This window comes from Scophthalmus maximus, chromosome 11 (assembly GCF_022379125.1).
Source record: "Scophthalmus maximus strain ysfricsl-2021 chromosome 11, ASM2237912v1, whole genome shotgun sequence".
Taxonomy (NCBI): domain Eukaryota; kingdom Metazoa; phylum Chordata; class Actinopteri; order Pleuronectiformes; family Scophthalmidae; genus Scophthalmus; species Scophthalmus maximus.
This window is the reverse complement of record NC_061525.1, coordinates 221,127-237,320: the sequence shown is the minus strand read 5'-3', so window position 1 is coordinate 237,320 and position 16,194 is coordinate 221,127. Positions and strand designations below refer to the sequence as shown.

The 16,194-nt window shown below is 41.9% G+C and overlaps 2 protein-coding genes across 13 annotated transcripts in view; one reads left to right on the top strand and one right to left on the bottom strand.

Annotated features, from left to right (window-relative positions):
* The window catches only part of fat3a (FAT atypical cadherin 3a), a 178,896-nt gene that overhangs the window by 133,918 nt on the left and 28,784 nt on the right, over positions 1–16,194 (bottom strand). For 11 of the 12 annotated variants that reach the window (XR_004789805.2, XM_047335447.1, XM_035622805.2 and 8 more), the window contains exon 2: positions 8,160–8,239. The exons of the other annotated variant lie outside the window; for it this stretch is intronic. Coding sequence is in view for 10 of the 11 variants with exons in the window: in XM_047335447.1 (XP_047191403.1) it covers positions 8,160–8,184 (25 nt within the window). In the remaining variant the exon portion in view is untranslated. The remainder of the gene's footprint in view (positions 1–8,159; positions 8,240–16,194) is intronic. 12 annotated transcript variants of the gene reach the window in all.
* On the top strand, positions 1,665–3,610 carry LOC118299266. The gene is made up of 2 exons (XM_035622847.2): positions 1,665–2,574; positions 2,975–3,610. The coding sequence occupies exons 1-2, from the start codon at positions 2,350–2,352 to the stop codon at positions 3,419–3,421; spliced, it is 672 nt and encodes a 223-aa protein (XP_035478740.2). The 5' UTR covers positions 1,665–2,349; the 3' UTR covers positions 3,422–3,610.

The window sequence follows — 16,194 nt, the reverse complement described above, 5'->3', positions numbered from 1 at the left end:
CACACACACATACACATACACACACACACACACACACACACACACACACACACACACACACACACACACTTCAGAGTGGGTTCATTGCAGAGAAGTATAAATAATTGCGTAAGAGTGACTTTGACACCCCATTTACTTATGTGGCACTGGAGAAAGGAAGGGAAATAGCTTAAGGGTGTGGGTGTGTGTGTGTGTGTGTGTGTGTGTACGCGCGTGTGGGTGTGTGAGACAGCAAGTCCCTGCAGAGTTCAGTCCAGACTATCCCTTGCCTCTGCTTCTATTTCTACTGGGCCCATTTGTTCTGCTCTGGAGGCTGTGATCCACTTCAGCCTTTCATATTTGTGGGTGAGTGTGTGTGGTTTATTCTGTAGTTTGGCTTACCATGTAATGCTATCCCTACTATGTCCCCCCTGGAGTCCCCAGAGGTTTCGGGCAGCAGAGACAGGATACAATAGGGAAGGATGGGGAGGTGAAACATGAGGAGAAAGATGAGGGGGAGGGGGAGGAGGGGCGTCTGATAATGTGTTTAGGCCAGAACAAAAGCAGGGTTTGAGATTGAGCAGTGACTCAATACAGTTCATCAAACGGCCACTAGATGCTGGCTCCACAGATGTTCCAACTGTATTGAAATCTAATCAACTGTTACAGTTTGAGGGCTCAATTCATATTAATGATAAGAAGTAGGAAAGAAGTTTAACATTCTAAACTCTTCTTAAGGAAAAGTACAAAATACTATACACTATAAACCATATGTATACTAGACTATAACAACTGTACACTTTAATTATAACTGTTTAACATATTGTGGCTTCAGTTTTCCTAAATCCCCGATCTGCCGGCCACCCTCAAATACGCGCTAAATGAGAAGGTACTGTAATGTATCTATGTGTTTGTGTGTGTATAAATGGACTGTATTTATATATCACTTTTCGAGGGTTACTGACCACACGAGTCACATTCACCCATTCACAAAGCACTATCAGAGGATCCTTAGGGATAAGTATGTTCCCAAGGAAACATCGGCATGCAGAACCACCGACCATCGGGTGGACTACTGTCTCTACCTCCTGAGCCACAGCTCTCTTTGGGGGTAGATGACATTTTGTCTGTGCATACAAACACAGTGAGGGTCAAAAGTTCGGGGCCAAAACTAATGTTGTGCCTGGACATTGGTTAAGGTACCATTTGTCTAAGCAATATAATTGATAAGTTATGGCTATCACAATAATAAAATATTTATATAAAAAATGTTGATATTAAATAATAACTTTAATTAATATCAAAGTTCCTTGGGGCACCACCCTTCAAAGGAAGGGAAATGATAGCCAATCAATTGATTCAGTCTCATTTATAATATGCTAACTATCAATTTGGAATTCTGATGATTAAATTCGTAATTACCAACAGAATCACCACCCTGGTAGTTAGCAGATGATGAAGGATTTGGAGTACTACCGGTCAGAGGTTGGCAATACTCACACTTATGCAACATTTAATAGACCAGACTGCATATTTAATAACATTTATTTAAAAAACAATAAATGTTTATTGTTTTTTCCAGAGGGACCACCTCCTGTCTGTGTGTCTGTGAGTAAACACACTAGGTGGCGTAAAGGTCAAAGGTCTAACAAGTACTACAAACAAGACGGCGGTGAACAGGGAAACTACAAAATGGCGGCATCAGAGGTGTCGGCTCGGCCACATGCTGTGCTTCTTTGATAAGGCCATTTGTTGCAGGACAAAGAGTTTCAGTTTAAGAGAGGTTTAGGCCCCGTCCACACCACAAGATATTTTGAAAACGACCCCCCCCCCCCCATTTTCCTCAGCAGGGGGGCCTGAAACTTCTCCGTAATGATGGATTCATTGGAAAGATGCATCTAACTGTAGAAACACTGATGTACCTATTCCCGGCCTATATGTGGCGCTGTTTTCTGCTACAGAACTACTCTAAAAAAGAAGAAGAAGAGGCGGAGCATACATATACTCGTAGAAGAAGAAGCCGAACAACAACAACAGTACGAAGATGGCGAGTGAGAAGGGAAATGTAGACTCCTTTGTTTGGTCCGATTCTGAGTGAGAAATGTTGTTGCGACTCGCACTGGGCTACAAGGCGACGAAGCTTCAAGAAAATGTGGACCGGGAGTCTTGGCAGTCTAAATATGTGGACTTGGTTAAAGCATTTCGGGATACAAGTTGGCTCCCCAGTATCCAAGGGAGCCAACAGATAACTTCCCTCATGATGGCAACGCCATTACGAAGACCCAGGTCACCACGAAATTATAAAATATCCGTAGCAAATGCTGACGGGCCGTGGACACAGGGCGTCGAAGTGGCCAAGGACGAGTGGTCATGGTTTTTTATGAGCATTGCCATGAGATCTGGCGCGGCTCACCGGCAACGCGCTGCATAGACTCGGCAATCGAGACGGGTGACCTGTTGGACTCAAGGTCGTCGTCCGAGCGCTTGACACCGACAATGGAGCTCCCTGGGTTGCCATCGCCATCGCCACATTCGGTGGAATCTCTCGAATGTCTTCCTCCTGCCGTTGTGAAACAGCGCCGTGATTTGCTCCAGGTATGCTCGTGATTTCCAGCTTAGCTAGCTGGCTATGCTACACTGCCATTTGATATGGGCATTAGTACGGATGCACGTTTGTGTAGGTGTGTTGCTTTAGTACATTCATGCACATATGTCTGTGTTACAATTTGGATTGATTGTGTGATTAATAAGATGTCTCAAAACTCAAAAGATAGGCCTACAAGTTGAAGTATGTTGCAGGGATATTTTCCATACTACAAACGTTGTGTGGCCAACTACTTGATCAAAAAGGAGTTAAGCTACTGAAAAGATTCTTGATTCAGGAAATAGTGAAGCTACCACCAAGCTACTGAGAACTGTAGTTAGTTACTAGCTTAGCTACAAGTAGTGAAGCTACTGCCAAACACTAATGTTATTCTGCTCTGCTTTATTCAAGGCAAAGCTGGACAGCCACAGAGGGGATCGGCTGAAGAGGAAAGCTTGGGCTGACCCGGTGGCGGAGGAGGATCTACAACTCAAGAGGAGGCTGCTGGAGCTGGCTGAGGAGTCAACAAGGATCTACTCTGAGAGCACGGGGCAGATAAACACCTACATTGCCAACATCTGCAGCACCATCAATGATGGCTTTGCCCTGATGAAGGAAATGATGTACCAACCCCCACAACAGCAGCAGTTTGTACATCCCCACAGCAACACTGGACAGTACCATGGGCACCCGCCATCATACATGAACACAACACCGCACCCCACTACACCAGCCTTCCTTCACACACCTAGGCACAATCAGCCTGCGTACAACACACCTACACCAACACGTTCCCCAGAGAATGAAACCACGTTTTCATTCAGACGAGCATTGCTGCAACAAAATGATGCTGAGTGACTGCACTGTGCTTGACTTTGGTTTGCACATTGTGTTTCTTGTAAATAGTGTGTGTGTGTGTGTGTCTGTCTCCTGAGGACAGATATTTTGTACCTTTGCACATTTTAAAATCTTTACAAACACATTGTGTTTCTTGTTTATAGTTTGTGTTTACTTTTAAATAAAAACAAAAGATTTCTGAAAGTGATTGCCGTCATTTGTTTATTTTCACTAGACACACATTATTCACAACATTTTTCAAAATGACAATCAGTAAACAATTCACAGTCTCGGTCAGTCTTTTGTTTAAGGGTCAAGGTACTTTGTGAGCACTCTTCTCACTCCCTTCCCCTCATTACAGTCTATGATGTAGTTTTTGCGTTGTATAGGAGGCTGCCAGTCGTCATCACATTGTGTTGTTCCCATCACAGAGTGTTCAGCCACAGTCTCCTTATTTTCCTCACAAAAGTTGTGGAGAACGAAACAAGCGTAAATAACATGGGGCAGGTCCTGCAAATTAATGTCCATTGGCCTTCTCAGTGCAGCGAATCTGGCCTTGAGACGACCAAAAGCACACTCGATGACCATGCGTGTGCCCTACACAAGCATAGTCCAAAGTATTGTTCTTGAGGTGTGGAGCCACCGCTTGAATAAGCCTTCATCAGGTAAGGCAGCAGAGGGTAAGCTGGGTCACCAAGAAGGAAAATTGGTATGGCCTCCTCGTCATCCACAATTTGCTTTTTCAGAGCAGGGATCTTGTCAGTCTTGAAGTATGAGTTAAGCTTTGAATTAGGAAAAACTCGTGCATCGTGAACACTCCCAGGCCACTTTGATGAGACATCCATGAATCTGAACTTATAGTCACAGACAGCCTGCACATTAAGGGAATGCTTGCCTTTCCGGTTGATGTAGTCCATGGAGTTGGTAGATGGCTGCTTAATTTCGATGTGGGTGCCGTCGACCGCTCCCAAACACTGTGGCATGCCATGAGCCCGATGGAAGCCCAAAACCAGATCCTCGGTCCCGGGCTCCGTAAAAGGCAGCTTAACATATTTTGGACCCAGATGGTATTGATCGCTTTGCAGGTCTCTCTGACAACGATGGACCCCGTCTGTCGCGACACGCCAAAGGCGTTAGCAGTTTTCCTTCGTCGCTCAGGTAATAAAGCGTTAACGCAACCTTTTTTACTGTCTCAACCAGTGCCCTCATGACTGTGATTTGTCCTTCGATGTATGGACGGAGTTCTTCGCTCAGAGCGACGAGAGACGCTCTGGACATGCGGAAGTTGTCCCTCCATTCCTCGTCCCTGACAACGCCATTGACGAAGTTGTCCCACCAACTGCTGGTTCTGCCTAGTCTCACCCCAAATCTTCTCCTGGTTTGCCCTCCTGGTGGTCCTTTGCGGTGGATTTAAAAGGATGTGGCGTATGATTCTGTCCGTACTCCTTTTTAGCTCATGGTAGTGACCGAGCAATATATTGCCCTAGCGACCCAAGAAGAGTCAGCATCTGATGCAGCACCGTCACAAGCCTGTAGTCCGCTATTGTTGTTGTTACAGGGTCCTAACACCAAAATAACCTATTGATAGATATAACAACAACATTAAGTGAACACATTGACTCAAATCAATACAGCACACTTTTAAGGTTTAACATTCCTATGCTTAGCCGTGTTGCATTATGCTATGCTGTATGGCCAAGTTACGTTACCAAGTCTATGGAAAAGAAGAATAATAATTCTTTTACAAGAGGACCTGGCGTAGGCTCGTCACCAGATTTTTGAACCACTAACACGGTAGAGAGATCGTCAGCCGCTAAACTTTATGTTTCATCTTTCCTGTGACTTCAGTGTTTTGCAACCAACTCTGCGTCTTCGTCCCTGCCCGCAGGAACCTGGATCACGTCCAGCCAGCCTCTGCACCTTTTCCCCTTTGAGTCAGCCATTGTCGGCTGGCTTACCTCCTGTGCTCCACACCAGGCCCAGGCTAGGGGCCATGCCACCAGGATCACAGCGTCGCAGCCATCGCTTGCCATCTACTGCCTGCCCTCTGCTCTGTGATTCAAATTCAATAAAACCTGTTCTTCCTTTATCCCTCAACCTGAGTATGCCTGTCTGTTCTGAAACCTACCCCAGCCTTAACAGGCTACAGTCAATGATGACAATGAGAATTTCAAGAGGTCATGGGGACTTGTTTTTCTTGACGAAGTTGATGACACACTGTGAAGGTGCGGCTGCTGGTTGGTTTGTTTTTGTTTTTTAATTTGTATGATCATCATTTGTGTATTGATATGGGGCTGAGATATATGTGTGTAATGTTGCTGTCTGTTAAGTGTATCAAATTAATAAAATCATATTAATATTAAAAGTTTTTTTTTTAAACAAAAAAGGTGAGATATCAAGCCTCAATTTCATTCTTTGTCATAAGGGTTTGATAACATCTTAGAAATATATCGATATATAAAGAGATATATATATATATATCATATCAGAACATTTTATCGGGCATCAACCCCTCCACCCCTTTCACAGTTTCAGGTGATTAGACATTAATCAGCAGATAGATCCCCCTAAACCCAACACTGGATCATTGAGATTAAAATCATCCGACATCTCATCTCATGTAGCTATCATTTTACTCCTTCAAATATAGGGAAACCAGCTAGGAATTTTTTGGGATATATAGTTTTGTTTAGTGAAGTTACGTTATACACAGACAAAGAATATTTTTCTTCTTACAACAGTGCAGGTTTTATTTTTTGTTTCTAACTGCTGACACCAGCTCCTTCACCTGTAATAAGAAATCTTTGTTGTCATTTTCTGGTTCCATTTTGCTCCTCTCATCCATAAAGGTGCAGAGTGTAAAAAGGATTACGGTTGTGTTTGTTGCAGTCTTCCTTGTGATGTGTTCACACATCTGTTTGACTCATCACAAATTGAACCACTGCTAGTGATCACAGTCAGCACATGCAACTTGCATTAACTGCAAACATTACCCTCCTGAGCAGTGGCCAAATTTAGTTCCAGCCACCCTTTGTCATATCAAGTGCAGAGGAGTGGGAAAAAAAGAGGAATCTGTAAAAACAGCCTGGTTTTACATCATGTAAAGTTCTTTCATGCAACAATGTTTGGTGACTGTCTGGCTTGTTCATTTCACTCTGAACTGATATTATGCCATCACAATTTATGTGCCTCACAAAATGGAGGATTTGACCATGTGGTTCTTTGTTCCAAATAAAAAATGAAAAGACTAAAAAAACTCAGATTCCTATGGTCCTTCATCTCTCTTCTCTTTCTGCTTCTGACTTCATGGGGTATACATCTCTCATTTTGTTCCCCTCTACTGGGGAAGGCTTCTGCTCTCTGACCTCCATACAGGCCTGCCTGAAGCAGACTGCTACAACTTCCAAAGGCAGCAATGCAAGAGCCTCCCAAAAGGACCAACTAAGGCTGTAAAGTCCTGTTTTACATCAGTGGTTAAGACACAAAGTCTTGCAAGCTGACGAAGCTAAATGAGCCACCAAGATTGTTCTTTCAACTTATCTTTCAAATAAATGTTATTAAATATGCAGTCTGGTCCATTTAATATTGAGTGAGTTTTGCCAACCACTGACCGGTAGGACTCCAGATTCCTTCAACATCTGCTAACTACCGATATGGGGATTTTGGTTGTAATTATTAATTAGATTATTAATCAGGATTCCAAATTGATAGTTGGCCACCATTTCCCTTCCTTTGAAGTGTGGTGCCCCGAGGAAACTTTGATATGAATTGAAGTTATTATTTAATATTAATAATATTAATAATATTGTATAATTAAAAAGCCATAACTGATAAACTATATTGCTCAGACAAATGGTGCCATATGCTACTATTACCAATGTCCAAAGCACAACATAATGGGCCTCATGCAACCATGCGTAATTTAAGAGAACTCTCACATTCACCATTTTCTCCCGTATTTTAGCGCTGTGTGAATTTTCTTTCAGTGGTCGAACCTGAGTAACATGCATTGCTCTGCTGTTAATCAAATCCTAAACCCAATGTATTAAATTTTCAGGTGCCAAAATATATCAATGTCAGAGTACAATGTCTAATGTCTCCCTTACCTTTTCTTACCCCTCTGTACTGTCTGCCTTTGTCTGCCCTGCATCCCATAGTGTGACCCATCCCCTCTCACCTCCTTCAGTCTATCGCTTCCTTCAAAGCTGACTTGAGTAATATCTCCCCTAAATATCATTGCATTTATGCCGAAATCGAGTCCCGATACTTGTATTTTCATAGATAATACAGTTGTACAGTGCATACTTCAAGAACGTTAAGGTTTTTAAAATCAATCCCATGTTGCGTAGCAATTATATAGCTCTGCAATGCATTGAGAGAAAATAATTCAGCATCAAAGCTGTTCCTTAATGTTTTTTTTATTTTATTTGATTCTCATTCTCATCACAATTTAACTTAGTGCAGCATTCCTTAAAGATGCTGTCGGTAGGATTGAGAGAAGTGTGAACATAGTCTCAGAATTCAAAATCCAACGACTCCTGCTCCTCCCCCTCCCTCTCCGTTGTACCTCGGTTCTGCCTCCACAGCTCCTCCCAGCCCGCCTTGCCCCGCACACATGCTACCACGGCAACAGAAGCCAGGCAAGATACGTAACATGCCGTTCCCACCGGTAAGAAGCTATTCTGAAGCTAACACGGACTACTGTCCACATTGATATACTATAACACGTTTTTTGGTTACCGTTGCCTCGCGTTATTACCTGTCACTTTTTGTGAAAACAACATCGTCAGTGTTCTGAACGTGGGCAGAGTTCAGCGTGTTGGCCCGACACCCAAGGACCTGGGAGAAGAAGACACAGCTGATCTTCATGTGATGAGCCAGTTGGTACGTTCAGCATGAACTGGTTGCTATATATAAATACAGTGCTGTGCAATACATTTTTTTTTCATTTAATTTATTTATTTCAAAGTTATATTTTAATATTTATGCAACCTCAGTATTTGCTTTGCAATAAAGTGTATTTTGAAAGTGATTGGTTTCTCATTGCATAAATATACAACGGTGTGAAGATTACTACTTTTTGAATCCATTCAAGGCATTACAAATATATTATTTTGGGGTAATCAGATTCACTGGTTCAAGTCTCTCAAAGAAAAGCACAACAAATTTATCAAAGTACACAATGATGTAATATTGTCAAGCTTTATTTTGCACATGAATAAAATAAAGAAGGTGTGTTGAATATTCCTTCCTCAGCTGTTTCCCAAGCAAAGTCAGCATCTGTGGAGAAAAGCAGCATGAGTATGTGAAACTGATACAGGAAAAAAAAAATCCTCCTTACAAATTCATCACGCATTTGCAAATTCAGTACGTGAACCTGACTGTAGCCACAGCTGGGAATATCAACACATTCTTAGCATTTAGCATAGCACGGGATGCTACGTTGGTGATAAATAGTGATGCTAACTAAACAGTACGACACTGATGGGGGAGCAACGACACACGTCTGGAAAACTCTCAAAACAGATTAGACCGCTTGGACACAAACATATTTTCAGCTATTATGCTACAAACATCTCTAGCCATAGCACTGTGAACGTAGCAACTAGCAGCCTGATTACAACAACAAAGTAGCACACGGTATAGTTACAGAGTGCAACAATAACATAGAAAATAAAAGATAAATGAAACAGAGATAATTACTGGTCAAGCAGAACGCATCATTTGTGAACCCTGTTGGTGTCGTTGCTTCTGTGGAGCCGCTCCGATGTTTACATCTGCTCGATCTGCTTACTTCTTTTCAGCTCGTTTTTGCTCGTGGTCTTTGTCATATATGCAGTTTCTGGCAATGGAGCCGGGCAGTTTTTTCAATGCTTGGCGCTTCTCTGCCACGGTGTTTTCAAATTAACTTCTGTGACAAGCTCCTCATTGCGAAGACATGAGCTCGGTCGTGACCGAGCGAGTGAGTGTGTGCACAGGTTCTGCAGCTCTGCGCAGCTCGTACCCGGATGATTGACAGAGCGGAGAGACGCCCCCTGGCTGTGAATGGAGATTTTTGTTCGGGCGCGGTGGATTCTGGAAAATGGCATTAAAGGCATTAGAGGGAGCTGAATGACCAATAGTCTGTCACAGACGACCTGTCTCACATATTACTACCAGGATATAGCGAAAGTTTCAACAAATATAAAAAAAAGTTATTTTTTCAAATCCTACCGACAGCACCTTTAAGCATTGACTGTTAGGCTCGGTCAGGTTTTACTTACATGGATACAATTTGGCACGCACATTTATCATATCCAACCACACCTAAAAGTCCGATGTAGGCATATTCTAATCTCAACAGGAAGACGGCAATTTTTATTTTAAAGTGACATTTTGACACATTATTTTAATGAACTCCTCCTACAGATTTCACATGACCTACTTCAAATTTGGTGTGTGTCGTCTAAAGACCTATATGAGGGAAACTTGGAAACAAAACCATGACATTTTGTCAGAGGCCCTTACCGTAAAGGCACAGCAAAAAAATGGCACCTTTTGATCCTTCGCCGTGAAAAAGGAAGTTGCTCGTAATTGAAGGTACATGATCCAATCTCACCCAAACTTCTCAAACATGATAAAAGCCCTGCCCTTAACACATCTACATGTCAATATTGACCGAACGCCAAAGCGCCACCTGCTGGGAACAGGAAGTGACATGTTCTATACTTGTATGTGCTCTGCTTACAACGTTGACCAGATCCACCTCAAAATTCCTCAGAAATCCCTCAACTCATTTGCATTTCAATATTGAACCAGGGTTATAGTGCAATCTCCTGGCAACAGGAAGTTAAACGTTTTGTACTTCTATGTCATCTGCCTTGCAGGTTCACCAGATCCACATCAAATTTAGTCATTGAAGTTGTGAGACGTTGCCAATGTTATATTCTGAAAGGTTTGACTGGCTGTTGCCATAGCGACACATTGTTTGCCATTAAATACAAAGTGTGTTTGAGGGATTGGGGATGCTTAGAATCTCATGAAACTTGCCAGACGGGTTAAGGGGGGCAAAACCTCATCTCTGAAATGGATCTATTAACCTTTCAAAGTAAAGGCCCCCACATTTAAATTTGAAGGCCTGGTAGGCCTGTCTATCATGTAAGGGACCTACAAAAAAGACTTTGGGAGCCATTAGCTCCGCCCAACCAGAAATCGGCGATTTTGACTTTTAAGTGCAATTTTGGTGCGTCTTACAGAATCAATCCCAGCAACTCCATATTCGGTCGCTTTCATCTAAAGACCTTTGTGATGAAAATGTATCAAAAGATTTTTATAATGTTGAACGCCATGTTCAACAGGCAAAGTTGGATGTTGCTCAATGATAGGGGATGTTCCTCTGTCTTGCAGGTTCACCAGATAACTTGCTCAGAAAAGCTTCAACACTTGGTTGATGTGATGTAGAGAAATCTATTACACGTTTCGTCTGACGCCGTGGCGTGGCGGCGAATTTCGATGGGCTGCCATGAAATATCAGACTGCCATAACTCCACTCCACATGGTCATATCTTCACCAAATTTCTCAGGAATGATAACAGTCCCGCCCTCAACACATTTTAACGTCAATATTGAGCCATGGTCATAGCACCACCTACTGACAACAGAAAGTATGACTTATGTGACAAACATCATCTGATTTACATGGTGCACTCAACGCATCATGTACGCAAACTTGCAACACGTAAGCGAGGGCCCGCTTGACACTGCTTGCAGTTTGAAAAACTGCACAAGACGACATGCTCTTGTTATTATTATTAATCATAATAGTTATATATAATCTGTCATATATATATATATCCAGATACAAACATACAAACAGGTATCACATAGCATTCTTGGTTTTTCTTGGCATTCTTGTGAAGCAGCAGTCAACCCTGTGTTGCTCATAACAAGAAGTAATAATCAGTACCATAATGAAAAACAACATATTTTCATCTTTTAGGGTACAGAGATTATTTTTAAATTCGTCAGTGCTGTTGTTGCCTAAACCACAGATGGGACTGTGGTAGAGAGCCCTGCTCTCTAGTTTGATGGCTGCATTTTGTCTGCCCACCATCAACCACCTCCTATTGTTTCATTCTTTGGAAAGAAGTTATTTCCTTTGGTTATAATAATCAGGCCAATGATCATGTTTCCAACTATTCTCATTCTCTGTTGCAGTTTAGTTGCATGGAAACATAATAACAAGCAGCATAATGAGTTTACACCCCTTCACAGGGTCCCTGAGCTCACAGTGACAGGCTGAGGAGGTCAGGACACCTTGAGGAAGATCCAGGACAGTCCAGGGTAATGTCCTATCTGGACTGGTAACTAGGGCTGAACAATTTGGGGAAAATATCTAATTGCGATATAACACACACACACGTACACACACGCATACACACTGTGTACAGTAACAGTGTATAGACTTTAGCTCTAACAGCAGTCTGTCTCTTTAGCGAGGGAATATTTGTGGCGTTCATTACCTCACGGTTCCTTCGTGAGCCATTTTCATACTGAGTAACAGTAGCAAACGACTCTGATGTGGTAATTTTTTTTGCCAGACGGTCCTTGAGGCTTCACTACTTTCACTGACCTTTTTGGCCGCTCACTTGTCATGTAGCTGCCTGTGATGTTTTTTCAAGCACTGATAGAGGTCGGACTTAGCGACTGTTCCACGACATGCTTTGCACAATACCTTCTTTTGTTGCCGTCGGCTCAAACCAAAGATAGTCCTGTACCACCAAAGTCCAGCTTTTCTTTGGGACTAAATTGTCCAACGTTGCTTCTCGCTCCGTAAACGTCATGTTTTTCATTGGGTTGACGCATTTGTTGTTGGTGGGTGTATATGCAGTAGTCTTGAGCAACTTCTGATTGGTGAGCATGACTAGTACATGAGGAGCACAGCATTTCTGATTGACAGGCATGACTTGAACACGAGGAGGAAGGAATGAACGTATGTAAAACCATTGACATCAGATGCACTGCATAACTTATTCTAAATCAGTCTTTGCGGTTTGCAAATCATGCTGTTTAAAATCACGATTTTGATTTGAAAACGATCAAATCTTTGAACGACCATTAATAGTTGGCAAAGGACAATGGGCCTCATGTAAGAACATGTTCATATTCTAATCCTACATTTCTCCTGCCATCTGTCCTTACGAACAGCAACATCGATTTCCTCCTCCTCTATGGAGCAGATTCTCTGACTGCTGCAAAGTCAGTGAAATAAAACAAATGTTGACATCTAACTGTTATAAATGTTGGTGTCACCAATCAACTTAACTGTTACGGTCTGTTTGGAAACAAAGTTCATCTGGTATGAAGAGAGTGCATCAAGTTTAGCCAGGATTGTTCTGCCTCATATGATGCCCACAACTAGTGGAATTCCTCATCATCAGGTATTCATGGTTTTGCGTACCTCTAAAATGTGCTTTTTTTTTATTCTCTGGGTAAAAAAAAGAATATTGCCCATTTTTTGCCATTGACCAAAATATATTTTATTTTTAAATAGCATATAAAACATTTGGAACATTAGTAAATGTTGTATGTTAACATTTAGAACAAAATGTAATTATATTCTTAGAAAAAAAAACACTTCTAGGTAAAATTAAAGTAAATGCAGCATCTTAAGTGTTGTTGATGATGAACGTTTGACCTTTTCTGTACTGCTTATGTTGGAGAGAGTTGTTCATCTGCACATAACGCAACTTGGGGATTGCACTGCACTGTTCGGTTCCTTAGTTAGGATATCTGTAAACACTTGTGGAGATGAGCGTGGCTCTGGCTCTCAGCTGTAGTAGAGGAACGCGATCTGGAGCCAGCTCAGCGGAGCATTGCTAGGTGGGCATGTTGGCACAACTGCGGTGAGTAAGCTAATGCTAATGCTCTCCGGAGTAGCAAGTGTTGGTCTTTTCGTGCTAGGTGTCCAGACTGTACTGAAGTCGGGAAGCGGCGTGTCGCCCAACGCACCGAGACGTCTTCTTTAAACTTAAGGCAAAGCAGCATTAAATAGATCGAGTCAGACTGCAACCAGCACTGCACATTAGCTAGCCAAATTCACGGCACACTCACACTACTTGCCTGCTACACTATCTATTTCCCTCTGACTATCCATCCCTTCTCATTACTGTTTATTTCTTTGCTTTTTACTTTGTCATCCCCGTCCTCTGTAACTCATCCCCCTTCTCTCTTCTAGAGTAGTGAGCTCAGATCTAAAACTTGTTAGTTCTGCCCCCTTATAATCCCTTACATACAAACAGGCAAACAACTCCTAACCCTACCTAAGATTTAGGTCTACTGTGCAGCTTCACACTTGAATGCACTCTCCCAGAGGACACGCACACACACCTCTTCCTCAATTCAAGGATGGGAGCGACTGACAAACTGTCCGTAAACTCTGTCTCTATCAAGTGTTCAGCTTGCCCATCAGTCTCTTTTTTTTTTTTTTTGCTCTACCTCTTATGTAGAGCATACATAATGCTCTCATTTTGCACATTTTGCTCTCCTGTCTACCTCTTATGTAAAAAATTGAGGTCTGGGGCGGGGGTGAGGGGGTTACCATGGCAGCGAATGCCAGGGACTCCTCTGGCCATTGCCTAGTGCCTCGCATTCCTACATCTAGACACTAACACTACCCCTCTTGGCAACTGCAGTAACAGTCAGTAACAAACTTAATGGTTTAGCATTAACATCATCATTCCCCATCTTCCCTTTGACAGCAGTCTGCAGTGTACCTGTAACTTTATTGATCCCAAACTGGGAAATTCCAGTGTTACAGCAGCAGGTATTTGTCACACAACAAACCTTACAAAATATTTAAAAATAAAAGAACTGCAAAACTTATTAGTATTAATATTAGTGCAGGTGTGTAATCAGTTACCAGTAATGTGCATAAGAAGATGAAATGAAGGTGAAAATGTGCTGGATTTGTGTTAAACAGAGTCCAGAATGTCTCTGTCAGAGGTGAGTCTAATGGCTTGTGGCAGGAGAGATTTCTGGTAAGAACCGGTATTGATAAGCAGAATCGGAATCAATAAAATTCAAACGACACCCATCCCTAAGACAGAGACAGTGAGAGGAAGGTAGATTTAACGAGCTCCAGGTAAGTGTGATAGATTTCACTTCAAAAGAACATTCACCACGTGAAGTTATTCACCAAGGGCGTTGGTTGGCATGCCCTGCTGCTGAAAAAAATTGTAGTGATAACACTGAAATCAAGTCTGAAGACTTTTCTGTTTGCCTTTGCCTTTCAGTAAATACATTCTATGCATTTCTTGTACTGCACTGTAACTTTTATCACCTGTCTTATTCTACTTTAACATGTTTTTATTTTCTCTTTTTAATTATTATATTTTAATGTGATTTAATCTGTTCTTTCCCAATGCTTTTAATGTTTATGTAAAGCACTTTGAATTGCCTTGTTGAAATGTGCTATACAAATAAACTTGCCTTGCCTTCCTTGCAGACTGAGCTGATCCTGTCTGAGGATGAGAATTTAATTCAGAATGCAGGTGGTAACACAAAAAAACAACAGGCCTTGTGCTGCTTCACCGCTGTACAGTACTGCATCAGTGTCTTGCACATTTACCACAAATCCCACCTACTATCAAACTACCTATGTAATATGTTGTGTTTCTGTGAGATAGGTGAGTCAATATGGGGAAAATTCTCTGTGGTGAAAGTTTCAAGTCTGAGTAAGTCATTTTTTTGAGTTTTGGGAAACAAACTGAAAAATATAGCTGCCTGAGGCCACAGAGAACACATTCCAAAATTATTTACTGGAGCAATATATATACAGCATGTAACTTAAATAGTTTGTGTAAATCTTTCACGTTTCCAAATGATTTAGAGTGGACCTGAATCATTCAAGTGTGCCACAGTCGCTATACATAGCAGTGTGTTCTTTAAAAGCCCCATTATGACTAAAACAGATTTCCTGTGGCTGGCTTTCAGAGCCGAGCTCGGCTTACATACCACTGCAGCTCATAAAGGTATCTGAAACCTGGGAGGACATTTATAAGGTGGCTCCATTGCAGCAGTTTTGATGGAAAACATGAAGCCTTCATGTTTGTGGTATGAACACAGTCTAGTTGTCATGTTGTTGAGGCTGAGCAGCAACAGAGGTCTGCAAGGTACATCAGCACATCAGGCTAAGGCACAATGACATTTTCCATACCTCAGTTGCATTAGTGAGGTCTTTCCCTCAGAGCCAGATGGGGAGTCCTTCTCTAAATTACATAGTGCTGACTGGATTGGAGTGCTCTCACAATGAAATGGACTAATACTCGCCACTTATATAAACCTTGTTAGAGCTTTCTCTATCTCTGTAGATGTACACATTTGTACTTGCCGATTTCTGTTTCAGCTTGCCCTGCTCATTAACTGCAGCTGTATGCTTTACTGAGGGCCCTTTATCACACAATCCAACCCACCAGTGCAGCAACGATCAAAAAGTGAATGTAAAAATGAATGCCAGTTTTTTCACCTCAACTAAACTACAACAGCAAATATGTTTCGAATGAAAAGTAATAGGAGGATCAGATCAGGCATTTTATGAACGTTTGGAGGGGAACAAATTTAGGCTTTTCAATGGCCAATATTTTAAAAACCAGCATTTAGTCATCAAGAAATATAATGTCTAGGAGACAGGGTTGACACAGTACATTATCCATGTGTATACTCACAAAGAAGCATTTTAAAGGGATTGAGGACATGTTGAAAAAAAAAACTTTATCTACTGGACAACTTCTGGAAAGATTCGCCAAACATTTACT

Coding starts and splice junctions, on each gene's coding strand:
- LOC118299266 (XM_035622847.2), top strand. CDS start 2,350: ATGGTTTTTTATGAGCATTGCCATGAGATCTGGCGCGGCTCACCGGCA. Junction 2,575..2,974: donor AGCGCCGTGATTTGCTCCAG/GTATGCTCGTGA, acceptor GCTTTATTCAAG/GCAAAGCTGGACAGCCACAG.